This window comes from Nilaparvata lugens, chromosome 3 (assembly GCF_014356525.2).
Source record: "Nilaparvata lugens isolate BPH chromosome 3, ASM1435652v1, whole genome shotgun sequence".
NCBI lineage: Eukaryota > Metazoa > Arthropoda > Insecta > Hemiptera > Delphacidae > Nilaparvata > Nilaparvata lugens.
The window spans coordinates 67,253,510-67,280,972 of NC_052506.1; the positions used below are offsets into that span (position 1 = coordinate 67,253,510).

General features: G+C 32.8%; 2 protein-coding genes across 3 annotated transcripts; both read right to left on the reverse strand.

Annotated features, from left to right (window-relative positions):
* Positions 1–3,467: 3,467 nt before the first annotated feature.
* LOC120350544 (transcription termination factor, mitochondrial-like) lies at positions 3,468–10,601 on the reverse strand (the record flags this gene model as incomplete). Its single annotated transcript, XM_039424373.1, is given in 3 exon segments — positions 3,468–3,525; positions 4,305–4,554; positions 9,398–10,601. Coding segments are annotated over 3 exon segments (433 nt in total), but the record flags the coding sequence as incomplete, so codon positions are not given.
* A 3,994-nt stretch (positions 10,602–14,595) lies between these two features.
* On the reverse strand, positions 14,596–27,195 carry LOC120350545 (zinc finger CCCH domain-containing protein 10-like; the record flags this gene model as incomplete). 2 transcript variants are annotated; one of them, XM_039424376.1, is given in 3 exon segments in its annotated part: positions 14,596–16,002; positions 21,953–22,274; positions 27,058–27,195. In XM_039424376.1, coding segments are annotated over 2 exon segments (456 nt in total), but the record flags the coding sequence as incomplete, so codon positions are not given.
* Between the last annotated feature and the right edge of the window lie 268 nt (positions 27,196–27,463).

Here is a 27,463-nt window from a genome sequence, read left to right on the forward strand (position 1 = left end):
TGTATGCTTATTGGCCAGTTCGGTTTGCGCTTTCTATCAGCTGTAAATGGAGTCTCATACATTCCGATTCGAACAGAGCACAGAGATTTTCTTTGGTTAGGAGTTTGATAATTCTTTTTTCAAATTCAAATTTTATTGTAAACAAAAATAACATGGAAAATTTCTTAATAGACAACAAGATTACAAAAACGAGATGTCAAACATAAACCTACATTAATTTGTAGCACGGCCAGAAAAAGACAAACTTGAGTACTATCCGTGAGTTCATTCAATATAACTTATATTTCTGTGTTAATATTCTGTGAACAAAACGTACGAGTTGATGAGAGATGTGAGTAATTTCTTATATTTGATCTAAATGGATATTCATATTGTAGTAGTCGGGGTCACTTCAAAGTTTTTTATTTTGTAGCTAATAAATTTCATACGTATTTATTGTCCATAATGTATCCAGTGTCCATAATGGAAGTGATTGAACTACTGAAAATTAATGGCTTATTAGTCCTTTATAGAATTTATAGTATTCCTGGTGATTAAGCCTGTCTTTTTTCAGCGTTGACTATTAATAATAAATCTTTATTTACAACTAGCTTACCTGGCGAACTTCGTACCGCCAAAAAGTCAATCTATCTCATGTCACACTTTACTTTATTTGGTGAATCATGAAATTTATCTGACAATCAATATTTTCATTTACATCTGAATACGAACTTCCTATGTGCTTAGTCATGCAGCATTCATTATTCCCAAAACATTTTCTTCTCAATCAACTGGTAGTAATATCTAACAGTAAAGTGTTGAATTAAAAAAAAAAATAGAAACTGATAAATCAGTGTTTCAAAGATGATTTCAATGTTTTCATAGTTCTTGATTCTCAATAGATGGTCCACGAAATATGCGATGTACGATGAATCACCAGGAATTACATATTCTTTCCATCTTCCATTTTAGGATGAATATAAGCTAAGCTAAATTTAAAAAAATGTAAATTATTCTGTCATTAATGAATGCAATATGAACAACTCTCTTCCATGAGGTGAATAATTTTTTTCCAACATTTTCCGGTTACTCAATGATAGGGGAGTGATAATTATTTGTATAGATCTTCTAAGGAACCATTATCTACAGCTGGTACTAATCAACTACACTTCAACTCCAAATAATCGTTGTAGTACCAGTAGCCTACACAATTTATCAAAGGGTGACGTGTTTATTACAGCTGGTAACTTTAGATGCTAAATCATATTATATCAATATGATCTTGAATCATGATCATCTTTCCGTTCTTCGGTAGCCGCTAGGCCGACAATTTCGAAAACATAGGTCTGTTAAATGGATCAATAAATAATCATTTTTAGCCACCCTATCAAAATTTCTGGTCAGGAACCATCCCCAATATTCACACAACATAAAGTTTCATGCGGTTATGTCAAGTATTTTTCAAGTCATAGGGAACAAACAGACATTCATTTTCATATATATATATATATATATATATATATATATATATATATATAATATATATATATATATATATATATATATAGAAGATAGAAGATTTCATTCGGCTCAAACGAAAGCCTCTCTAAGGTTGACAACTTTCAGTTCTGTTGTTTTAACACTTTCAAAAACAAAGTTCATGTTGTACCTACTATTGAGTTTAAGACACTTCTGGCGCTATCATAGTTTCACAACTATTCTGTTCCACACTCCTATCTCTTGCAGTCGTTAACCATATCTATAATAAAATTAAGAGTTGGCTTGTACACGTACGGGATTGGAAAATTATTTTTGACGCATCATCACGTCTAAACTACTGGACTAATTAACTTGAAATTTTGCACATAGGCTAGATTCTTAATTAACCAAGGATGGTTATAGGCCTATTTTCAATTCTTCAAAACTTCATTACGTCAAGTTTTCAGATTATCAAGTTTGAAAATAGATCCTTGCGAAGCACGGGTTCCTGCTAGTAATTATTATTTTAGCTTTTATTGGCAGAGAGATCCTTTCGGATATTTTGCCTCGACATAATACCCACCCAATAGTGAGTGTAATTCTTGAAAGTGAGCTAAATACTTTAAGGTTTATATTGGGCTTAAGTTTATTCTCTTGAAATTTTCACAGTTACAGTTACCTACTTACAGTAGGTAGTTTTTATATTTTGATACAGTACCGTACTACAAGTGTAATTCTCCAAAAATATTAACCACGATATTTATGAGTAGTACTAGCTCTAGAATGCCAATAAAGGTGCATAATTTGGTTCCTACACTGCTCATTCTGTACTGCTTCTTCTTAATAATTGTTTAGAAATCTTTTGGTCTCCCAAGCTATTATCAATGCTTCATTTCTAGAATATTTCTCATTCATGTAATTTTTTGTGTGAAATATTCAAACAAACAAAATCAATCACAATTATCTCTGTAGCAAAGAATGAAAAGTAGAAGTTTCTATGTAGCTTCTTCGATTTTTATTATGGTTAGTTACAAGTGATGCAATATAGAGCATAGCTCACTTTGGGACATTAAAATTCAAACAGTCATAACCTGGACACGAATAACAAAATGTTCAATTACTTTTCCATCATAATTGATTTGTGTATGGTTTAAGCCAGTAGGAGCACAAGCAACTACTTGTGTGAAGAGGCGGGTGATTACCATTCTGCATAAATTGGATGGAGGCTCTCGTTCAGCTCAGCCGCTTAACCTGTCATGGCTTGTTTGAAGATAAAGTGTTGACCTGAATTTTCGCTGAACTGTTCCTTGGTTATTAACTGCACTTTCCATCCAGCCAATATTATTACACCTTTTGATTAGCAATGTACCACAGAATATATGAGGATCTGGATGATTGGGATTATCAATACCTTCACAATGACTGACTTAAATCCCACCAGCATGACGGTGGGATCAATCCCAACATTGACTCAATTTGAATAACTAATGTGATATGCCTAACTAATAACTCCAAGTTTTTCATAATCCAGAAATGGATGAATCTTGGATGCCAGCAATGGAAGAGTTGACTCCATCTATTGACTATCCATCCATTCATTGAGATCAGCATTGTCACATATTGATTTAATGAATTCAGTGCTAGTGCAGATTTTTGTTTAGTGGGATTCCCCGTTCATATTCATGGAATATTCCATGAAAAATTGTCAGCTTTGTAGTTTGCTTGAATGCATTCTTCTCTACGTGGTAGAACATTTTTTATGTTTGTAGCTGATGACTCAATTTATTTTTGTTCTGATTAAAGGTTTGGATTCCATGAGAAGCATAAGGAAATGCATGTCTACGAAACAATAATCTTTTCATTTTTATTTTCAATTTGAAAGAAGTGGTTGTTCTTGATTTGAAGGAAAGCACAGATAGTTCTAATTTACCTTCATTCTTATCGAAAATTTGAAAACTGTTTGACTTGAAGTTTGTTTATAAATACTTTGTACTTCTTCTTTGTCTGACAGCATACTGCTAAGCTCTGTGGCCGATATCCTAGTGACTTCATATGATCTATGCGCTCCTGAAAAAATGAACACAATGGGACTCCATAAACACATAAACCATACTAATAGTTTATGTTGGAAAAGAAAAAATTATGATTAACCTACTAATAGAGTTCATAAGGAATAAACTGAAATGCTTTTGCAAAATTCAATAAATATCTAGTCTTGAGTGGTTTTATCATATTCCAAACTAACTCGAGATGAAATGTCCCACTTTGAGGAGCTCTAAAACAACGTCAAAGCCCACTTAAACTCAATCGTATTGAAGAACAATCAAAGTGTAAGTGTAAACATTATTCCTTTATAAACATTTTGTCATTTATTTATGGCCAATCGGAGGTTGAAAGAAATTACCCTTGTAATAATAATATACCTAATTATAAACGATTAAATTTAAATAAACTTGTCTTCTCAAAAAATAACCGTTACATACAAGCTCCTCATTAGCTTTAACCTTAGCAGTTGACTACAACAACAATAGTTCATCATCATTGACGTTCAACGAGTATTATTTATTTATTAAGCGTATGGCAGATACACAACACATATAAAGCTCATGAGTCTCAAATGCCTACATATACACTGCATATTTCCAAATTCTTTGAGATGTTGTGTAGTTTTCGGTCAGGAGAACATAAGTTTGTCTGACCACCATTAGGCTATTTGCTAGTCTGTATTATATTTTATATATTATTATATTGAATCTTGATTAAATAACCAAGCGCTCCTTATTGTTATTCCTGGCATGTGATATCTTCTTATTGATCGTTAATTTATAATGAATGGTATTTATTACCTTAATGGTGAGTAGACTATGGCAGAGTATTCGAGGAGAGCGGCATATGTCGATGGACTGGAAGCCTTCTGCAAAGAGGTAGTCGAGGATGGCCCTGAGTTTTGTTGTCTGCACGCAGCGCAGAGGTGGGTGCCGTTGGTAGAGGTCTTCCACCGTTTCCGGCGCGATGTTCAGTCTGTGGCAGAGGTAAGCTTCGTCGTCAGCAAATGGCTCTCGTGCATTCCGATTTTCGTTCTTCAGCTTGATTGTTCTACAAATAATCAAGTAGTATTTAATAAGCAATATAAATAATCTGTAATAATAACAAAATGACTCATTCATAATCAACAGAACTAAAAAACTATTGGACCAAATACGTTCAAATTTATCTCTTTCCTGTATAGGGCTACTTGTAATATAAATATAAAGAAAATAAAAATCTCAGTACCCTTTTTTAAAAATATTTTATCACAACATGTTTTGGTCATTTATGCCATTTTCAAGTGATAACAATTAAATAAATAAATACTACTGGAAGATTCTTATTTTGATCATATGTTAGTGTATTCATATGTTTTTATGAACTAGGACTGTAAATTTTGGGTTTAAATTCGCATGATTCTATCAAAAATGGGATTATTGGTGTCTAATTGGATTAAGTTTATTATTTTATCTCTGTTTAATTTTGCTGCTTTATAAATATGAAATTCTTCTTTGACATTCAGTTTTTGACTTTTATTACCATAATTAAGTATTTTCATATTGGAATTTATATCTGTAAAATTCTGGCCTGAATCTATCAAGTGTTCAGCAAATGCCGACTTTTGTGTATAATTTTTAGATTTTAGTGCTTGGATATGTTCTCGAAACCTGATATGGAAATTTCTACCCGTTTGTCCGATATAGAATTTGTCGCAATCACTACATTTAAGTTCATAGATTCCAGATTTTTTAAACTTATCTTGCTGTACATTTAAATTTGATTTCTTTTTTATCAGTTCGAATGCATTATTTGTTGTCCTATAACCTAGAATGAATTTATTTTTTGTAAAGGTTTTTCTTATAGCTTTATTAAATTTTGTGTTATATGGAACACAAATATATTCTTTATTTCCTACATTTCCTTGATTATTTTCAGTTCTATTCTGTATTAATTTCCCTTTTTGTTAGTAAATCATTCTATCAATAGTTTTGGTATTATATCCATTTGTTATTGCCATATATTTTATTATTTTCTTCTCTTTTCTGTAATTATCTTTTGACATGGGAATATTTATTAGCCTGTACCGTATATCATTGCATTGAATGTTAAAATTTTTTGTTGCCAAGGATGATTTGAATCTCTAGGAATTATACAATCTGTATGTGTGGGTTTTCTATAAATGCTAAAATCATGTTTGTTATCTTTCATAGTAATCATTAAATCAAGAAAATTTATTTCATGTTCTTGAGCTTCCATCGTAAATTTTATAGAAGGTGATATTGAATTTAAATATAATTCAAAATCTTCATGTGTTTTATCTTCATTATTATACAGACATATTATATCATCAACATATCTGTGCCAATAAATAATATTTTTCTTTAGAGGATTATTATCATTCATTATTTTAGATTTTTCTAAATTGTTCATGTATATGTTAGCCAGATAACCTGATAAAGGAGATCCCATTGCCAAACCTTCCTTTTGTTTGTAATTTTTCTCATTGAATTTGAAATAATTTTGATCTACACATACTGTTGTCAATGCTATTAGATCTTCTATTTCATCATTATTTATATTATTATCTATCAAATTTTGTTTCAGAATACTAATTGTTTCATCTGTTGGAATACTAGTGTACATGTTGGTTACATGTTGTGATAAAATATTTTAAAAAAAGGGTACTGAGATTTTTATTTTCTTCATATTTACGTTCAAATTTGACAAGCTGAACAAGGCCTTCTAGAGGCGCACTAATACTGTAACGGATTTTAAAAAATCCAAGATACGCCCAAAATCTGCGTTTTCTAAGCTTTCTTTAGAACTAATTAGTAAATCATGTTCAAATTTGATACACAGACTCAGCTGAGGTATAAAAGTGTTGTATTGAAAGGGTTTTAAAATAACGCCAAAGATAGGCGGCATTAATGCGTTTTCCTAGTGTTTTCTCACATTTTTCAAGACTAATTGAGAGACAATGTTTAAATTTGGTACACAGGTTCAGCTGATATATATATAGAAATGTTATATTGGAAGAGTTTTGAAATAACGCCACGGTTTCACGGTTCTTGTTCAAGTTCCACGGTTTTTGAGCGTTTTCTAGGCCTCCTCAAGAACTATTCGACAGATCATGATCAAATTTGGTACACAGGCTCAGCTGAGGTATAAAAGTGTTGTATTGGAAGGGTTTTGAAATAACGCACAAGATAGGCGGTTTTAATGCGTTTCCTAGCAATCCCTGGCTTTTTTGCGTTTTTCACAATTTTCAAAAACTAATTGAGATAAAATATTCAAATTTGGTATAGAAGTTCAGCTAGGGAGGCATTGTTTTCTTTAGAAGGCTTCTTGATTATGCCGAAGATAAGACCAAAATTACCGGTTTCCAGTATTTTTCTGCGTTTTATAATCTCTTTCAAAACTAATCAACAGAAAATGTTCAAATTTGGTAAACAATTCATCTGAGGTGTTGAAATTTTTTTTTGGAAGGGCTTTGAAATAACGCCTAAACTAACGCCCAGTATCTTTTTTCTTTTTCAATAACAGAATGACAGAAAACGTTCTAATTTGGTAGAGTGGTTCAGCTAGGGTCTAAAAATTTGCTATGTGTGGACTTCAATATTTCGTCAAAGATACGCCCAAAATCGGTGTTTTCTCATTTTTTCAATTACTGATCAAAAAAAAAAAAAATAATAATAAAATAATAGCTGAGGTAGAAAAATGTTGTTGGGCTTTGAAATAACCTACGGGCAAAAAAAGGTGTTTTTATAGCGTTTTCGTAACTTTTACTAGACCATTCATTATAGACCACATAGACCGGCGAATATTTTTTGGGGTTTGAGAAAGTTTTTCCAAGGTTTTCAGGAACATGAAAGTGTGAACTCTAAAGTGTACACAGGTTTAGCAAAGTTATTCGATTTGTATACTATCAAGCTATCAAAATGAAATAGTTTTATCAGGAAAATAGTTTTTTCCTATCATTACTTTTCAAGATATGAACGCCTAAAGTTGAAATTTTTGGGAAAGATTATTTCAAATTATATAAGAGATAAATCCATGAAATTCTAAGGGTATATTGTTTGTATATTGATTGTATGGTTTTGTTGATTGGATAAAATGAAAATTTTAAGAAAAAATAAATTTTTGAGAAAGTTATCCAATTTACTAAAAATAACCAAAAATAGCTCAAAAGTTATGTTTGGTCATTTTTGTTTTATTCAATCAACAATAACATGGATTTTATCCTTAGAATTTCATGAATTTATCTCTTACCGAATTTGAAATGATCTGTCCCAAAAATTGAAACTATACGCTCATATCTCAAAAATCTGGTGTGGCGCACTCACACAACTTTCCTTGCCGTTATGATAATTGATCACCTGACGCTAGTGTTCCCGCGCATCTCAAGTCTAGTATTCAAAGATTTGAGCCAGCTGGTGACAGGGCAATAACGCTGGAGACACACATGAGGTCTGCTATCTCTTCATAGTGAATGATTCAATAGAATCAACAATAATTTGCAATTGAATAATCACATTTTCTCGAATTTAAAGCTTATTTTCAATTTAGGGTGAAAATATTACTGAACATTAATTGTAGAGATTTTCATGCTCAATCTACTCCACTTGATTTTTTTTGTTTAAATTGTATCTGAAGGCTGATAATTGGGAATCTAAAATCAAACTTTGCATTGATGGGGCGGAGCTCCTGAATTTTTACAAATATGGGACTTGTGGCAGTTGATAGAGCTTATCGATTACTATTTTATTTTATCGAAATTGTTCGTGTCGGATCCTTATAGTGAAAGGACCTTAAGTTCCAAATTTCAAGTCATTCCGTTAATTGGGAGATGAGATATCGTGTACACAGACGCACATACACTCATACACACACACACACATACAGACCAATACCCAAAAACCACTTTTTTGGACTCAGGGGACCTTGAAACGTATAGAAATTTAGAAATTGGTGTACCTTAATTTTTTTTGGAAAGCAATACTTTCCTTACCTATGGTAATAGGGCAAGGAAAGTAAAAAGTAATGAACGGAAGAAAAATGTTTTCCTGAGAAAAGTTTTCCATTTTGATAGCTTGATATTATACTAATCGTCAAAGTTTGAAAAATAACACAAGTACAACGTTTTTTAGCTTTTGCACAGCCTTAAGAAAGAAGAACAGCTACGGTACCGTTCACGTAGGTACTGCAATCTGTTCCCAATCGAATCCTAAGGTAGGCAAGTACCATGAAAGGAATAATTGAATAATGTGTATTCAATTAAATTTTCATTCCATCTATGACCAGTATTTACACTGGGTAGATTTCGTCAAGAAATTGAAAAAACAAAACGTTCATAAAATTTGCACCAACTATCGAGAAGGCATGTCAAAGAGACAAATAAAGCGAGTGATCTTCTATTCACTCAAGGAATAGAGTGGAAGTTTGAGGAGTTTATCTCGAAGTACATTTTTAAATTGTTCATCTTCCAATTCACGGACAAAAAATGGGAGTCTGTTGAATATTTTCAGGGTGCGAATTGAGAAACTGGTGTGTGATCTGGCCAATCGCAATTTTGCGACCTGGCAGGTCTACATCATCACGTCTTCTAGTAAAATAATCTTGAACCTGGCCTCTACACTGTCAAAAACATAATTGTCATCGTTGTAGACCTAGAAAAGGATAGTACCACCGTCTTTGTCGAATGATAGACAAGGATAGCAAAACCAAAGTTGATCAAATACTGTCATTATAACGTGGACCTCACTATAGCTGTTCTTTTAGAAGCACTAACGAGCGAATCCATATTCAATCTTGCAGTTTGAAAAATTAATTTAATGAAACTATCCTATTCTTATATTCCAATTAAAATGCGTAAAATTCTAAAATCACCCGTAAATGTAAAAATTTTACTGACCTTTGAAAAGTTTCATTTCCACAATGAAACATCCAGGCTCTTAATTCATGTGGCTCGAATGACACCAAAAATTTTAAACGCGTTTTAATATCATTGACTGAATATCTCACTACCCATATATCCATACAAATATATTTGGGTCTAATCCACTTTTTAAAAGAACGTCAAGTGTGTTTTCAAGTTTGGAGAATCTCATTGTCAGAAGGTAACTGTACTTGATAGTAAGTTCACTAATTTCTTCCTCCTCTTTTTTTAAAACTGTTGCCAAATAAGTTATTCGGTTAGAGTCTTTGAGAGAAGAATAAAAATTAGATTCACTCAATGTCTTATGTGTAAGCTCTGATAGTTTTCTAGTAGGCAGTTTCAACAAACACAAGTTTGAAGAAACATTATTGAATTTCCACTTTTTTAATAATTCAATTTTCCTTTCGATCTCTACACTAGAAAGCTGAATAATCCAGGGATTATTGTGAATAAACTTTTTTGTAATTCCAAATTTTTCAAAATACTTACATTTTTCAACTAAATCTTCTATTGAATTTACATTTTTGTCAAATAATTTTTCATTTGAAACAAAAAATTTTTGAGCTTTTTTAACTCCACAACTCAGAATTCTCTGTAACTTTTCAACCACAACACTGTCGTCAACTTTTGAATTTCCTTCGTCTATAGACACAGCATTACTTTTTCCTCGGGCATAGTTTCGCTTGACCAGATAACTAGTAGAACAATTAGTAAGTTTTCTTACCCACTCACAATTAAAATTATTTGGAGAATACAATAAAAACGATTTAAAGTTCGTAGCTGCTGATACCGAATAACAAAATTTCACTGAGGGTTGAAGTATTACTAATGCACGATCCAGATATAAAAAACTTCTACAAAACATAATAGCAGAGATACTTCACAATTAAAATTTTCTATTTTTTATTGGCCATTTATACGATAAAAAATACAAAGTAACACTGTAGACTAAAGTAACACAAACAATAGTTATCACTTATTTTAATTACTGATTTAAAGTGGATGAATTATTTATAGTTGTTTAAGTTTGTAAAGATATCCAATCTTCTCAACATTAACTGTTTTATGTAAGCAAACTTAAAAGTTTTAACTGTAGAATGTAGGCTATACGAAGATTCAGATTCAATATTATCATTTTACTCAAAGTTTTAGGTTATGTTTATGTCATGCCTAGAGCAAGGTCATCTGCATCTAACACAAAACGAAAATGCGCATGTACAGGTAACGTTTAAATCTTTTCTATTATCTGTGACTACTGTAAAATAAAGTGCCTCAGAACTGCCATTTTTTATTTTCTGACGCCCATTTCAGAAAGAAATTGACAATATGTCTGATTAGGGATCCTATTTGAATAAAAAAACTACTTTTTTGTCATAGTCATTCAATTTCAGCTGTCTTCGATGCATGAAATAAATTCGGTCAGTGCCTACTAAAGATCTACATGGCACAGAGAAGGGATTCCTCTTCTCTGTGGCTATTTGTAAAATCTGACAAAGCATTTATTGGAACAGTTCCACTTCGATTTTCGTTCCATTACTACGTAGACGTCATTTCATCATATTGTCAGTCTGCGCTGTCCGGTGATGTCACAGTCACGGTTCCACGTCACTGTCATAATCAAGTTTGTTTTCTAATATTATTCATTGTATTATTCGTCGTTTCAATTTTAATATTTGTATTATTCAATTTTTTGGAATTTATTTCGTCTTTTAGGCATCTTACTTTCTTGATAATTGCTACTTTTTAATCAAAAGTTTGCGAATGTTTGCTTACGTGTCTGGCATTTCCGGCTTCTTCTTTGCTAGTAGAGCATAGGTCTGGCTTCTTGTTTTACTATCATTTCTCATTGGTGAGTGCACACCGCTTTGGTGTACTTTCTCTTCATCCAAATTCATCTGGTTTACTGAACGTTTTTAAATGTGAATTATTCCTTCAAATTAATTCGTTAAATCTATTCATCAATTGTGATTCAATTATTCATCAATTTCTTCGTGTATTTACATTGATAAACTTTGTCAAAGTTCCATAGTATTGTCAGCATCTATCGCCATTCTTCTATCAACATGTTTTAGACATTTGAAATTCAAACTTTCAATTTCATCATCTCTACCGTTTGGAAATCGTCCTGAAAAATCCACAACTTGAAATTTGGATTATTTGTTTGGAATTCTACATGTTCCTGCTCACATTTCCATTGTTGGAATTGCCTACTGTGTTGGACGCTTCCATTCTTGTCATCACGTGGCCATCATATTGTCGCTTGCTGATGTCCTGTTCCTTGGGGTACCGTGGATTCCTTGCCTGGCTGCATCTCTTCCTCAAAATTTTATTCAGGTTACGTAAATCATTCTATTCAACTTTCATTTACTCATGTATTGCATAACTGTTCATGAAAATACTAACAGTGTGTCGATACTGGACCATGTTGTTCTCTATTTCTAATTCAAACATTTTAATGTGCATTCATATGATTTTTGTAGCTATCATTCAGTTTTTATGGCAATAAAAACATTTAATTGTCTGTACTTATTTGGCATTCAAGCCTATGTTCATGAATTCAATATGTTACAGTGTATGTCTCATTGAGAGCACTGTCCTACGTTATTTCAAGATTTTAATATGTATTACATTCAATTTTGATAGCTACCCTTGGTTTGCAAGCGTATTCTCATATCTGAGTTGTTCTATTGATGTCTTACTTGACATTCAATTCATTGAAGGCCTATGTCGCCTGTATTAATGTATTCAAGATTGACAATTATTTCATTGTATTGATAGCTACCTTGGCTTGCAAGCGTATTCTCATATCTGAGTTGTTCTATTGTTCTACATGTTAACTTGACATTCAATTCATTGAAGGCCTATGTCACCTATATTAATGTACTCAATATTAACAATTATTCATTGTATTTGACAGCTACCTTAGCTCACAAGCGTATTTTAAGGACACTGACGCCTATTTCAATGTGTATGACATTGATTTTGGAACTTGCTTATGTAATGTCAGCCAAGACATTCTCATTCTTGAACTTATTTGTACTAGTGTCAATCAAAACATTTAACCATTTCAATATATAGAGCATTATCTAAATCTCATTGTCATTTGTTATTATTCTTTTTAAATCATTAAGATTGAATTTTTCAGCAGTAACTTATTATTGTATCATTAAAATTTCTCAATTCAGGTATCATTGACAGTACCTTATCAATTGTTGTCAGTCTTTAATGGTCATTAGTGTCATTGACCTAAATTCATTTAGATTTTGTAATCGCTTATTTTCTAACGGTTTTATTACATGTTGTAATAAAATTTATCTAAAGATTTTATTAGATTTAATCTACTTACACTTGTTTTTGTATGTGACCATCTGCCTATTATTTTATTATATTAAATCTCATCTTTTGACTCATTTTGTCTTTTTTTGGCGTACTCACCACAATTCAAGCTATCAGTGTTTTATGCACAGAATTCTGAGATTTATTTGTAGGTATTAATACCAACTATCATTCACAGTCCACTGCCCTGACTTTGGATTCTGTCACAATGAAACAACGTGAATTGAGTATGAGGTTAAGAACACTTTGAATCAGCAAACAGCTGAACTGAACACTGCCCACTGCTGTTTGGCAGTAAGCGATGGATGAGGAAAGAAATACACAATGATCGGAAGGAGCACTGCGTATCATCAGAAGGATACAGAACACCTTGCTTGTGATGTGAAGATGCAGCTTGAAACGTTGCTGGACGCGGAGACTTGGAGTATTGCTAGACTCAAAGACGTAGCCAAAGAGCTTCCTTCCTCTTGGTTGTATACTGGTAAAACACTGAACTAATGGTGATACATGGAAAAAATGTAAAGGACAAAACTTATTGGTAATTTTGTAAGCTTCAATTTCGCACAGAATAGAAATGTTCATAAGATGCATAGTTTTCGAGATATATGCGAAAAATGAAAAAATGGTACTTTCAAACCACCCCACCCCTTTAGCACAGTGGGTAGGGGTGAGGACTTTTGATATGTCAATCTTCTTACTATCCTTAAAAGATCTGTGGAGTTGAAAATTGTGTTCCAAACTTTTTCCTCTATACCTTTATTTGAGCATTCGTTGCCTGGACCAGAAATAGAGTTGTTCATATTGCATTCATTAATTTCTGAAGAATGACAGACTAAACTAATTTTTTTCTAATTAAGCTTATCTTATATTCATCCTAAAATGGGAGATGGAAAAAATATGGAATTCTGTGTAATTCATCGTACATTACATGTTTCCTGTACCATCTATTGACAATCAACAACTATGAAAACATTAAATTCATCTTTGAAACACTGATTTAACCTATCTATTTTTTTTAATTCAACACTTTACTGATAGATATTACTACCAATTGATTGAGAAGAATATGTTTTCGGAAAAATAAATGCTGCATGACTAAGCACATAGGAAGTCCGTATTGAGATGCAAATGAAAATATTGATTGTCAGATAAATTTCATGATTCACCAAACAAAGTCAAGTGTGACATGAGATACATTGACTTTTTGGCGGTACGAAGTTCGCCGGGTAAGCTAGTATATTATAAACTTTTTGTATTTTCATGCTGACATGCCATACGCATGATTATTATTATAATCTTATAGGTATTACATATTTGATAGTTTGAGCAACAAGCAGTCTTTTTCGACAGCGCTTCACGGAAAGATGAATAGTCTACATGGATTTGTAAAGAAAATTTGACATATTTCTTGAATTTTATCACACTCAGATAACAAAAGGTACCGCAGCAAATTAATTGAGAATTGAAACAGATTTGTACATTTTTCTACCAGACTAACACAAATGCTGATCAATGCTAATTTCAAATCAATTGAAATAAAATTAATCGATGAAAAATGTAATAATGATAGTAACATTTTACATTCATTCAATGGCATATGTTCAGTCCAATAGAAAATATAATAAAAATATCGAGTGACCTGGCTGGCTCAGGTATGGTGTCAGAGTTTCAGTTTGCAACTGATTAATTTCAGAGCCTCTAACAGTCGTTAGGTAATGACTTTTAGGCAGCCGGGACCGACGGTTAACGTGTCCATTTGAAACACGGGAGTGGCACGAGATAAATATCTTGCCCAGGCCGGGATTTGAACCTTGGCCTCTGAATCATAAAGCCTCATCTAATCCACTCGACTACGGCCACTCTATATAAAATAATAGAAAATTATATCAGTAAATGTATTGTACTCTTTTTCAGTAAAAGTGAACTCTTAATCAGTAAATATTGTAAGTTTTATCTAGATCTGAATGACGGCTTATATGAAAATATAATAGGCAAATATAAACTTAAGATACGATATTTTGCATTTATAACACAATATTGAAAAGTTAAAAGTGAAAAAATGTACAGTTTTGATTCAAACAATCAAACAATATAAAAACATTCAAATATTTACAATAATATCTTTGAATCAATTAAATTCAGTAAAATTTAACGAGTTGATATTATATGGTGGTGCAAAGTAAATTATTACTTTTGATACTTGGCATAATTTTAATGGTGCAATTTAACTTTACAGTAATAAAACTGCTAAATTTTAATATTATCTTTTGTATCTGATATAATTGGTTGGCTATTGATATATACAAAAATACTTATACTGTAGTCTAAATTGAAAAATAAGTTTTCTTCTAAATTTACACATGAAGATAGAAATATCTGTACAATAGATATTAAGAAATTACACAAAATTTAAAATCAATGTACCCTAATGCTCTGTTATGGAGTGTTTTGTGAATCAAGTAGAAGTGCTTATGAGAATTTAATTCACTAAAACCAGTTTCAATATAAACTGTAGACATGCTGTACATTGAACGTTTGAGGACAGAGTGAATTTGAACGTTAGGCTAGTTTTGTACTATGAAAGTATTCCAACTACAGAGCTACACAATAAAATGGTTCAGTAGAATAAGATGCAATTCTAGGGCTAGTCAGGGAAAAGAAACACACTCAACGTTAATTATTTACATTAAATGTGATTTTTGGTTTAGATATTTATGAGATTATAATCTATTAATGAGGCTGAATATTGAGAAATAATTATCAAGACTGCTTTGTATGAAATTATGTTTTGCAGAATTTGATTCATAAAAAAACTATTACAAGTAGTTGACCGCCAGAATTTCTTAGTTCGAATCACTAAGAGTGACCTGTCTTATTTTGAATGAATATTGAATATCACTCCAACTAAATTTATAAAGCGCATTATGCCCTTCATATTATATTCAACTCTCCTAGTTGAAAATTGAACTTGTTATTCATAGCACGTGATTACTGTAAATTGTATTTTAGAATGATTTTCAAGTGTACTAAATAAAAACACAACTAATCCACATATTATAAGAAATTAAATTCTAAAAAACAAATAAAATAACAAGGTTTACAGAAAAACTAACTAATATCAAGTCTATCACATAAAATTCATTAATTTGAAAAGCTGAACGTTTTTCGAACTTTTCACTCAAATTCCGCTGTACTGGATAACAGATTGACTGGAATTCAATTCTGGATTAGACACCGGATGTTGACTGCCTGAAACGTAAAGCTGATATTAGTGACCATTTTCGAGTAATGCAAATTCATCAAGTACCACATAATAATGAACTTTAAAGCTAACACTTGAGTCAAATATATTCAATCGTAAATATCATTGAAGGTCGTCCATTCTATTGGAATAGTTTTATACAAAACCCAGGTTTTAAAAAGACAAAATCATCAGTTGAAGGTCAACTACCGCAACTGATGCCTTGAGGATTGGAACATGGATTTTTTACAAACGATTTTCAGTAGAACAGAAAACATATTGTGTTTCTATTTCATTATGAAAAATTCCTACATCTCTGATGTAAGACCAAAAAGTGTTCAATATCGTTCTATTATTTAGAACGTTAAGTTCAGTTAAGAAAAAGCATCATTGGAACAAAATAAGAAAGTTGAATCAAGAAAAAACTAATAATCCAGTGAATCTATAAAAATAATTTGCATATATTGAAAACGTTACTGGCTATGAGCATCTACTGATCTGCACACTGTCTGATAATCATAGGAAGAAATGAGTAAACTAGGCCACAATTCAACACGTGAATTATAAGTGCGAAGTATAAAAGCCTATTGATATTTTACTATAGTAAACAGCACGAAAATAGTCCGATGGAAATTGGAACAGATGAGTTCAACGTTGTCCACATAAGATTGGATCAACGTTGTCCACAGCTGATTCCAATTTCGATCGGTCTATTTTCGTGCGGTTGACAATATTAGTTCTGTGAACAGTAGACCTCGCGCAGTTGTATTCAACCAAAGTCTCCTCTACAGCACATATTCAACCGTTCATCACCAGTACCTGCCTTCAGATGTATTGGCAATGAGATGAACATGCAAATCCCAGTAGGCCTACTCTTCACTACTCTCTCATACATATAGCCAGATGTATGTCATCTTTGATTTGAGATCTTGCCTATTTTTAGAATCGTACTAAGTAGACTGCACGAAAATAGTCCGATGAGAGTAGAACAACGTTGCCAAATAAGAGTTTATCAACAGTTGATTATAAATAAAAATGAATTAATAATAGACCGGACGAAAGACAAAACTATAAACTTTAGTATTATAAATTAAAATAAGCACATTTCTATAACTCTAAATTGAAGTTATTCAATCCATTTGACCGTTAAATTCGATAATATTTCGATCCCAAATCAGATTATTTACATATTATGAAAGTTGTGATAAGAAGATCCCACGATGCTTTGCAAAATGCTTTCTAGTTCATCAATTTTCAAAATTGTTTATCAGCTTTGTGATGCTACAATTTGGTGCACATATAATACAGAGTGTCCCACCAAGGTTGTAACAGCCGTTGACCATAGATTCCACTCAACATTTCTGACAAAAAATGTTCAGTAAACTTTTTTCCTATCGACCTTAGTTTTCGAGATATATAGATTTTTCGATATTTTCAGAATATGCCTACTTCCGATCATTAAATACTCAATAACTCGAAAACTACTGGTCGAATTTCAATTTCAAGGGTATTGTTGGAAAGAGAAAAAAATTCAAACAAGAATAATGTAATTTTATATGTTTTTAGATATTTTGTAGTTTTTTATTAGGGCTTAAACTAAAAAAAATGCTATTCTTCAAATTCAAAGTCAAATTTCAAACCGATTTTACTCGATTTTTCTCCGGGTAATTATAGTGGTTTCAATATTTCAAAAACTTCTCCATTTCATAAGCTTTCGAATGAGTATAAATTCGAAAAGGTAAATTCCATGATAAAGTGTTCAAAACTCCTAATATCTGGAATGAACACCTTCAAAATGAGGAAATTCACAAACAGCATGCATCAAGTGGTGATCCTAAAGGGGTGAAATCACCTGATTTATCTCTGACAATATTCACAAGTTTTAATCAACATTTCAACATTCTACAATGATATGACTTTCTCAATAACTTGCATTATTTCCTGTACCATAAATCCTGAATAAAATAACAAGAAGTGTATGTTTCAGCCTATTTTCAGTATAGTTTTCAGTGTGCTTTCCAGTTAATTGGCATGATATGTATCAACTTTGTCTAGTAGAGAAGTGTTCGCGTTCATCATCATGAAATTTAACTTGATTGAGTACTTGAACATGTTATTGGTGTGTGAAGAGTGTGGATGCAATTCAAGAGAGGCAGAGAGTATACAGGAGACGTTTTCCTGACCGAAAACACCCATCTCATAACACGTTTTTAAAGCTGCGTACACATATACGCGCTTCCAACCCGCACCGAGCACGCTCCGCCCTCGTACCGCCCTCGTTCCTCCATCGTACCGCAGTCGCTCCGCCCCCGCTCTGCAGTCGCACCCATCATGAACGTTACGGAAGATGTTAGATCTTCTCGCGTTCCCCGGTCGAACCACTCTTGCTCCCCGGTCGATCATCAATCGCTGTGCTGGAGTGACGTTCGGTTGCGGAGCAGAGCGAAAGTCTGTACGCACCTTTAGATTGACAGATGTCAAGATGGTAAGGGTATAGGATCAGTTTCAAGTTACGAGAGGCCCGTCTTAATTTTTGAAGCTTTTGAGAATCTTATTTCAAAGTATTTCGAGCAGAATCCTCGATCCAGCATCCGGTGGCAGCTGGGGTGTTGGATGTTTCAAGAATAGTTCAAAGAATATCGAAGAAGAATAACTTTCGACTATTTCATGATACCCAGTTCAAGAGTTGAATAAACCTGATACTGTTTTAAGGATGCAGTTTTGCCGTTGGATCTTAGCACAAGATTGTGTTTCTAACATTTTATTGACAGATCACAGATAAAAGTACATTCAAAAGAACTGGTGCTGTGAATATCCACAATACAAGTTAGATGAAGACCTTTGTAAGACGCAGTAAGCATGATCCTGAAGTTGAAAAGGTAGAAATTATTCATTTGAACCCTCATGTCGCTCAAGTAAGACTTTCTGATGGAAGAGAAGTTTCTGTCAACATTCGTAGATTGGCCCCGGTAGGTTCCACTACTGGGAGGGAAGAATGATATGATAATCATATGTCATAAATCAGTTGTTTGAATCATTCTAAATCATCAGAAAGTTTGTTATTTTATCTCAGTTTATTTTAGTCAATAAAATTGTAATAAATAGAGACCATTGAAGGGATAGAATAATGGATTTTATTGACTAAAATAAACTGAGATAAAATAACAAACTTTCTGATGATTTAGAATAATTCAAACAACTGATTTATGACATATGATTGTCATATCACACATTTATATGGACCTTTCATTTTCCCTGCAAGAATAAATGGTGAAGTTTATATGGACTTTCTGGTCAATGAGCTTCACGTACGATTTGATGGAAGACGTGCGTCTCAATTTGAGGCGGAATATGTGGCTCCAGTTCGATGGCTGCCTCCTTCATTCCCTCATCATGCTAGAAAAGTCCGTGTGTGGCTTGATAACAATTATGCTGGGCGGTGGATTGGCCGAGGTGGACCCGTAAGTTGGCCACCACACCTCACCTGATCTTACTCCAATAGACTTCTACGTTGCTGTGAAAAGTAAATTTTACAGATAACCTGTAGAGACCAGGGAGGAACTGATTCTCAGAATTCGATTGACGTTTAAAGTAATGAAGACACGACCCAACGAAGTGAGCGGGCAACTCGAAGCTTGATGAAACACAGCAAAAGTTGCATTAAACAGAAATGGATGCTATTTTGAATTCCTGTAAGCAGTGAGCATGATATTTAACTTGATTGCCATCTGGATGATCAGTTGTTTTAATTCTGTCATTCATCTACTTTGAGTTATTATTCTATGAATAAATTATGTTGGATCTTGTAAAAGAATATGATAAATATTTTATATAGGCTATGTGCTACAGAAAATAATTAAATAATCAGGTGATCTCACCACTTGATGCATGCTGTTTGTGAATTTCCTCATTTTGAAGGTGTTCATTCCCGATATTAGCAGTTTTGAACACTTTATCATGGAATTTACCTTTTCGAATTTATAATCATTCGAAAGCTTATGAAATGGAAAAGTTTTTGAAATATTGAAACCACTATAATTACCCGGAGAAAAATCGAGTAAAATCGGTTTGAAAAACTACAAAATATCTAAAAACAGATAAAATTACATTATTCTTGTTTGAATTTTTTTTCTCTTTCCAACAATACCCTTGAAATTGAAATTCGACCAGTAGTTTTCCAGTTATTGAGTATTTAATGACCGGAAGTACGCATATTCTGGAAATATCGAAAAATCTATATATCTCGAAAACTAAGGTCGATAGGAGAAAATTTTACTGAACATTTTTTGTCAAAAATGTCGAGTAGAATCTATGGTCAACGGCTGTTACAACCTTGGTGTGACACCCTATATATGCCACACGTTGGTTGTGACATATTATGCGATGTTTTTTGCTTATGTTGATGATGATGATTAAAGTAATATCTTAAAGTAATATCTGCTATGAGATATTATATTAACCTGTACAGAATGTATCTGCAGATTCTTACCACTGGTGTTGCTGCTACAATCTTTGTCAAGATAAAAATATATAAGGGTTTCCAGTATTGTGAAATACAAAGCAATCTCACCTTCAAACCAATCCACTACCATTCAACAAATTGGTCAGAGATGCTGAATCATACCAGACAGGGTCAAAGATAGAATAGGTTAGGAAAACCTTACAATTTCTATAATCCTTTGTGCTGGTTGCTGCTTTACTGAATACTAGTGACCTCAGAATAATAATGTTGATGGCTGATGCCTGATACCTTAAATGACTTTTGGAAATTCTTATTTCCAAGGTAGATTTAATCAGAACTATATATTACTGATTCAAATTAAAGATATTATTGGAGGTATCTCCCTTTAGATCAATACTTAAATACAGGGTGATGGCATGAGGTTGGTCATGTATCATGAACAGGTTATAGCAAGAAAGAACACACTTCAGGTTATAAAATATGGTAATATTTATTACAATGTTTAAAATGATGAAATTGGCCAATATAATATAATAGCAGTATTTACTTGGATGATAGGTGAGCTTCACTTAATATAATATCAAAATTCTTGAATAGAAATTTCAATTATGAATGATTTGAATAGGCAAGTCAATGTTAAGTTGGCCTATGAATGTGATCATTAATTTTATTACAATAATAAGAAATCTCTTATCTCAGGGTTCGTGAATTCCGCTGCAATGGAACTTTAAGACATTCATCTTAATTACTTTTACTGGATATTAATTAATGATGTGAATGACAGCTGATGACTTATAGTGAGGTCGACGTTATAATGACAGTGGATAAAGATAGGAGAATAGCGATGCCGATTCTCTGCATTAATTAATTATATTTCTACACTGTCAAAAACATAATTGACATCGTTGTGGACCTAGAAAAGGATAGTACCACCGGCTTTGTCGAATGATAGACAAGGATAGCAATTCCAAAGTTGAACAAATACTGTCATTATAACGTGGACCTCACTATAGAAATAATTGATACCTAGCTTGCAAGCTTTAATAGGACTTTTCCCCCACTTCACTTCAATTAATCGTCGACTACTCTAGCTTGAGATTTTAATTTTATATTTGATAATTTTGAAGATCAAGATAGTAGCCGAAGTTATAAGATTCGAAGAATCTTAATAAATAGAGATAATTTATTAATCTCAATAAAGAATTGATAGAGGAGAGGCCTTACTAATATTAATGTTATTTTCACAATAATTAGAAACAATAACAACTATTTCGTGTTGTAAATGCAACATCTCTATCTTCCCCGAGTTTAATTTTGGCCAATTGACAAATTAAATTATAATAAATTCCGCCACAGGCGCTTTTAATATCCCCTCCACCTAGATGCGCATAGCTCATAGTTAAGATACCACAAATGACTGTGAAATGGGGCCCTAAGAGATGTCATTATTGACAAGTATTACGATGGATTGGATGAGTATTGATAGACTCACGTGTTCAATGCCTGAGATCAGTGGGCTGCAAGAGTTGGGGCGGCCGCGACAAGATGGGGTAGGTGGGCGGTGGGGCGGTACTGATGGGCAGCTGCAGACTGATGGGCTCGCCAACGCCGACTGCCACCGACGCCTGATGCGACACGTCGACGGGGGCAGCTGATGCCATTGTCACAATGGGCGCCATTGTTGGCTGCACCGGCGCCATTGACACCGCCGCTATTGACACCGGCGTCACCGTCGCTATTGACACTGGCACCGTCGCTACGCTCGCCGTCACCGTGCGGATCGCCGCGTTCACCATCTGCTGCGGAGTTGGCGCCTACAAATCAAATCAAATAAATGCAATCAAAGAAAATAACAACTATATCAAAATATATTGATCAAAAGAATATATAGAAAAATAACAAAAGTTGAAATGTTTATTTTATCCTTCAAATTATTTATCTTTAAAATTACTATACTTAATTACTATCTTTCAAATTACTACTTTCCTATAGTGGAATTATTGTTAGAAAGTCAGCATCTGCTCAACATTGGTTTGCTATCTTTGTCTGTGAAAGCAGATAGCTATTCTTTTCCAACTCAGCACCGTTGCCAAATCGCTTTTAGGCTATAAAGAAGTTAATAAACTTCCAGAATATTAAATATTTATTATGAAAAAGTAAATTTTCTTGAAAAATTGAATATATTCAAGATAAAATTATCTTAATAAGTTTTAATAAGAATAACGATCAATTCCACAACATGAATTATTTACATTTTTTACCTTAAATCTACTGTCATTCAAATATTTATGTATAGGCTATTTACCATAGTAAATTTATATTATTGTATTGGTTTTAAGGAATTAAATGTATTATTTTCATCAATATAAAATATGGATATGGATGCAGGCCAATCCTATTATATTAAGCGAGAAATTTCTGTATTTTTATCTGGTTATTTATATTTATATCTGGTTATTTATGTTCAACGGATCTCAAAAACGGCTTTAACGATGTTCACGAAATTTGGAGCATAGTAGGATTATGATATAAAAATTCGATTGCATTAGATCTCATCCTAGGAAAACTCGCTGAACCACATTAAAAGGATAATTTATCCTTAACTGAAACAGCTGAGATTTTCGTCATCTGTGGATAGTAAAAAGTGAGCGAGTGATTCTGTGGAAAATCAATTAACGCATCCCAGAAATTCATAAGCTGACGTATAGCCAGCTGTGAAATATAAACACGATAATTTTAGAGAATTGTGTTCTGTTTATCAATAAATAAAAATAACGAGGGAAGCTCGGCGCCCCGATATTAAAGTCTAATCCTTGTAAGAAGATTATGGTAATATTATAAAATATGAAATTCCAAGAAATGTTATAATAAGATTAGCTATAAATTGATATTCACGTAATAGTCAGAGAAAATGATAGGATTTCACTGTTGCCAATTTTCTTTTTCCACGGCCTTTTATAGTGGTTACCGTCAACTGTGATTCAAGTTATCACAGTATATATTATTCAGAGACCGGCATATTAATCTGACGATTTTGTAGTCATTGTTGTGTTGACACCACTGTCATTGAAAGGCGGGAGTGTTATACATCGACAGGTCTGTTCATTCATGCCATTTCAGTAGCCATTGAAGCTTATTTTAAAAGAAGTTCAGTCATTTTAACACAGCGTTTATTTCGCAGACATTTCAATTTAAATTGACACGCGCCTGTTCCCAGTAGGAATACGATCTTGTTGTGGGTAAAGAATTTTAGGAACACGTCGTCTGCTTTATTAACAAACCCAACAGGACGAAAACGGACTGTGAGAACGCCTGAAAACATTAAACACTAATACGGTAAGAGTAGCTGTTACACGGTCTCCATGAGGCTCAGCAGCGAAACATGCTGTTGCGCTAGCCATTTCTGATCCAAGTGTACGACGAGGTCTTCATTCCGACCTAAAATTCCATCTGTATAAGAGAATGTTAGTGCAACAACTCAATGCAAATGATTGGGCACATCGTAAAGCTTACGAGATCATTCTCGAAAATGTCCACCAGGATGCCATTACTCTTTCAAGTGACGAGGCACATCTTCATTTGTCGGGATTTGTGAATGAACAAAATTACCGTTATTGAGCAGCCAATAATCCACAGAGCTAGAGGTAGTCAATCAACGAGAAATTGAAGTAATTCCACAAGTGATGATTGAGTGAGCAATGGCAAATTTTAGAATTAGCTTAAGTGAGTGTGTGAAAAGTAACGGAAAACATTTGGATGACATAATCTTCGAATAGAAAAACTTTGTGAGTGATCTATGTAATTAACTATAAATTGCAAAATTTTATCTTTAATTTGATATATTACATGTTTTAATTGTACTTTGATTATTATTCCTCAAAAATCGTCAGGTTTTTATGCCGGACCCGGTATAATTTGTTTATTTATAGAATATATATTAATATTATTTATTGTTGTTTTTTGTTAATAATTATCATTATTCAATGATATCAAATATATTCGTCAAGATAATTTACTTTTCCACTATTAGATATTGAAATTTCATAATAATTGAGATTTACTATTTGCCGAGATCCTAACCACCACCTCAAACATTGCATGTCATTGGTCTTTGCCTTCCCTGGGACCAGAGCTATTCTGCAGGCCTCTATAACTTTAGACATAATGAGAAGTAGGTATTTTCATACGAAATCATAAATTATATACTGTGAAAATCAAAATCAAGAGATATTTATGAGAATGATTAATTGAACGGTGTTATATCAACATAACATATAGTAGTGGTGTTCCATCCGATTACATTGAATATAATATATATAAGGCTGGTCACTAACTACAGGACATTGCATGATAAACAAGCATGTGCATTATGTCATCGTAAATATTGTTGTGTAACCACAGCGAAAGGCTTCGAACAAAATTTGTTGAGGTTGAATTATTTTTATGATTAAAATTTGTGATTTTCCAGTGGTTTATTTATTGTTATTATTCTCATTAAACTTCTTATTATTCTTGTTTATTTTTTCTTCACTACACTATTCAAGGTTGAATTATTTTTAATGATTATAATTTGTGATTTTGCAGTGATTTATTTATTTTTATTATTCTTATTAAAAACATATTTATATATTTTAGCGGTGGCCACATTTTCTCAAATCAGTAAATAATCAATCTATTTGTATCAATACTTTGTAAATAATCGTAGCTGATATGCTTCATGTAATTAACATGTCTTTATCTTGAATAAACTCCTCTGGTCACGTTGTACCCTTGAACAGAGAAATTATTATTATCATCATTTAATATCGGGACACCGAGCTTCGCTCGTTATTTTATTTATTGATAGACAGAGCACAATTCTTCAAAATGATTGGGGAAGGACTAACAGGCACAGTCCAAAGCTGTTTCTTCCCCGAATTTTAATTTATACACTATAAATGGTCCAAAAAGTAGGTTATGTTCCATACACTTGAATTCAGGTCCACATTTCAGTCCAAATATTTGAAAACAGAAAAGTTCTAATTAAGATTGTTTACAAACCAAATTGAATAACAAAATGACACTCACTAATCACACAAAACTGTAGAATAATGATTAACTTTGAATATTATGATATACCATGACATGTCAACAAATCAGATTATTTTGATCGAGTCTATTAAAATTTCTAGATTTCTCGCCAGCTACGGTAAGCTGATTACACAGCTGATCTCCCACACAAGCACACGCATCTTCTGTTATCGACAGACAACAAAATTATCATCTGTTTTTCCAAGGATGAATAATTATTATCCTTTTCATGTCCTTCAGCGAGTTTTCCCAAGGATGAGACCTAGTGCAATCGAATTTTTATATCATAAACCTGCTATGTTCCAAATTTCGTGAAAATCGTTAGAGCTGTTCTCGAGATCCGTTGGACATGAAATAACCATAAATAAATAAAAATAACCAAATAATTATAAATTGAAATAAAAAACCAAATTATTTACAGATTAACCAGAAATTGCTCGCTTAATATAATAGTATTGGTAGTTTATTTTATGTTAGAAGCTGAAGTAAAACAGCTGTTTTTTGCTTAAAACCTCTCGCTAATGACAAAACATGCTGATGAACATGTGTGTATGCATGTACACATATTGGCCCATATGAATAAAACCAGAGCAAATGCTCATGAGCAAGAGCATGGAGCATAAGGTTTTTGCTCATGAGCAAAAGGTAGAAGCAAAAGCATTTGCTCATTTTTATATGAATAAGCTTTACCTTATACTCTTACCTTATGCTCCTGAACTCTGGAGCAAATGCTTACGTATTTTAAAGATTTTTCATCAGCTGATTCGCTTTTGTAGCCTTTCTTTGTTTTTATAGCTCACGGAAGCGCTAAATAATATGCAAGTAGGGGGCACCGCTTGTGTTTGCGTCGTCTGCTCTGTTTTCTATTTATGAATAAAGTTTCAGGTTAGTTGAGGTTAGAATTTTGAAATAATAGCGTGAAAAAAATGTCATCTCTATAATAATCTTCAGCATATTCTTATAATATCAATAGCCAGCCTTCTTATAATCGTCTACACTCTCATCTTCTTAAATGCCTATTTCCCATTTTGTGATGGCTATCTTGATATCAGGTAGCTATCTTTTGTATTTATTCTTTTGTAGGGATAATGGTGAATCTAGAAATAGTTTTATAGTTCTCAACTATTGGTTGTGATCGTATCTGGTATAGTTTCCTCTTCCTCATACGAATTAGTTGAGCCATTTTACTATGAGCAAAAGGTGATAAGCTGCTCTAGACTAGACTCATCTTTTTTTGAAGCATCTACTTCAAAAGTTGAGCAAATGCTCTAGTTTATTCATACAGTTTTGAGTATAAGCTTTTACTCTTGAGCAAATGCTCAAACTAATTTTTTGATGAGCATGAGCAAAAGGTTTTGCTCACGTTTATTCATAGAAAATGAAGCAAATGCTCCATATTTTAGAAGTATTAGCAAATGCTCAACTTTATTCATATGGCCCATTATGTTTATCATGCTTGTTAGTGGCTAGCGCCTAATTTATTGCATTATTGATAATATTTGAAGATTAAAGCATTAATGAGCACACCTGCTGCATTTGACCGGCTCCGGGAACAGTGTTGGTGATGGTAACTGCAGGAACAGTGACCGTAGTCAGACCGGCAGTGCTCGTTTTGTCGCTGATTCGCAGTTGCGCGTTCTGTTCCAGCAAAAACTCATTTGTCGCCTTCAAGCAAACATAAACATTTTACTCAACGGACAGCTATTCATTTATTTTACATTGAAAATATATACAAATCAAATTAGTGAATGGGTAAGAGGCAACAGGCTCAGCCCAAAACCGCCCCTTTCTCAAATGTTTATATAAATAGTTCCGAAAGGTAGTTTATGTTTCTTCCCTTCAATAATTAGTCAAATTTTGAGTCCAAAAATACAAACTTTAAATTTTAAATCTAGATAGATTGAAACCGAACAAAATTGAAAAATCATAATTT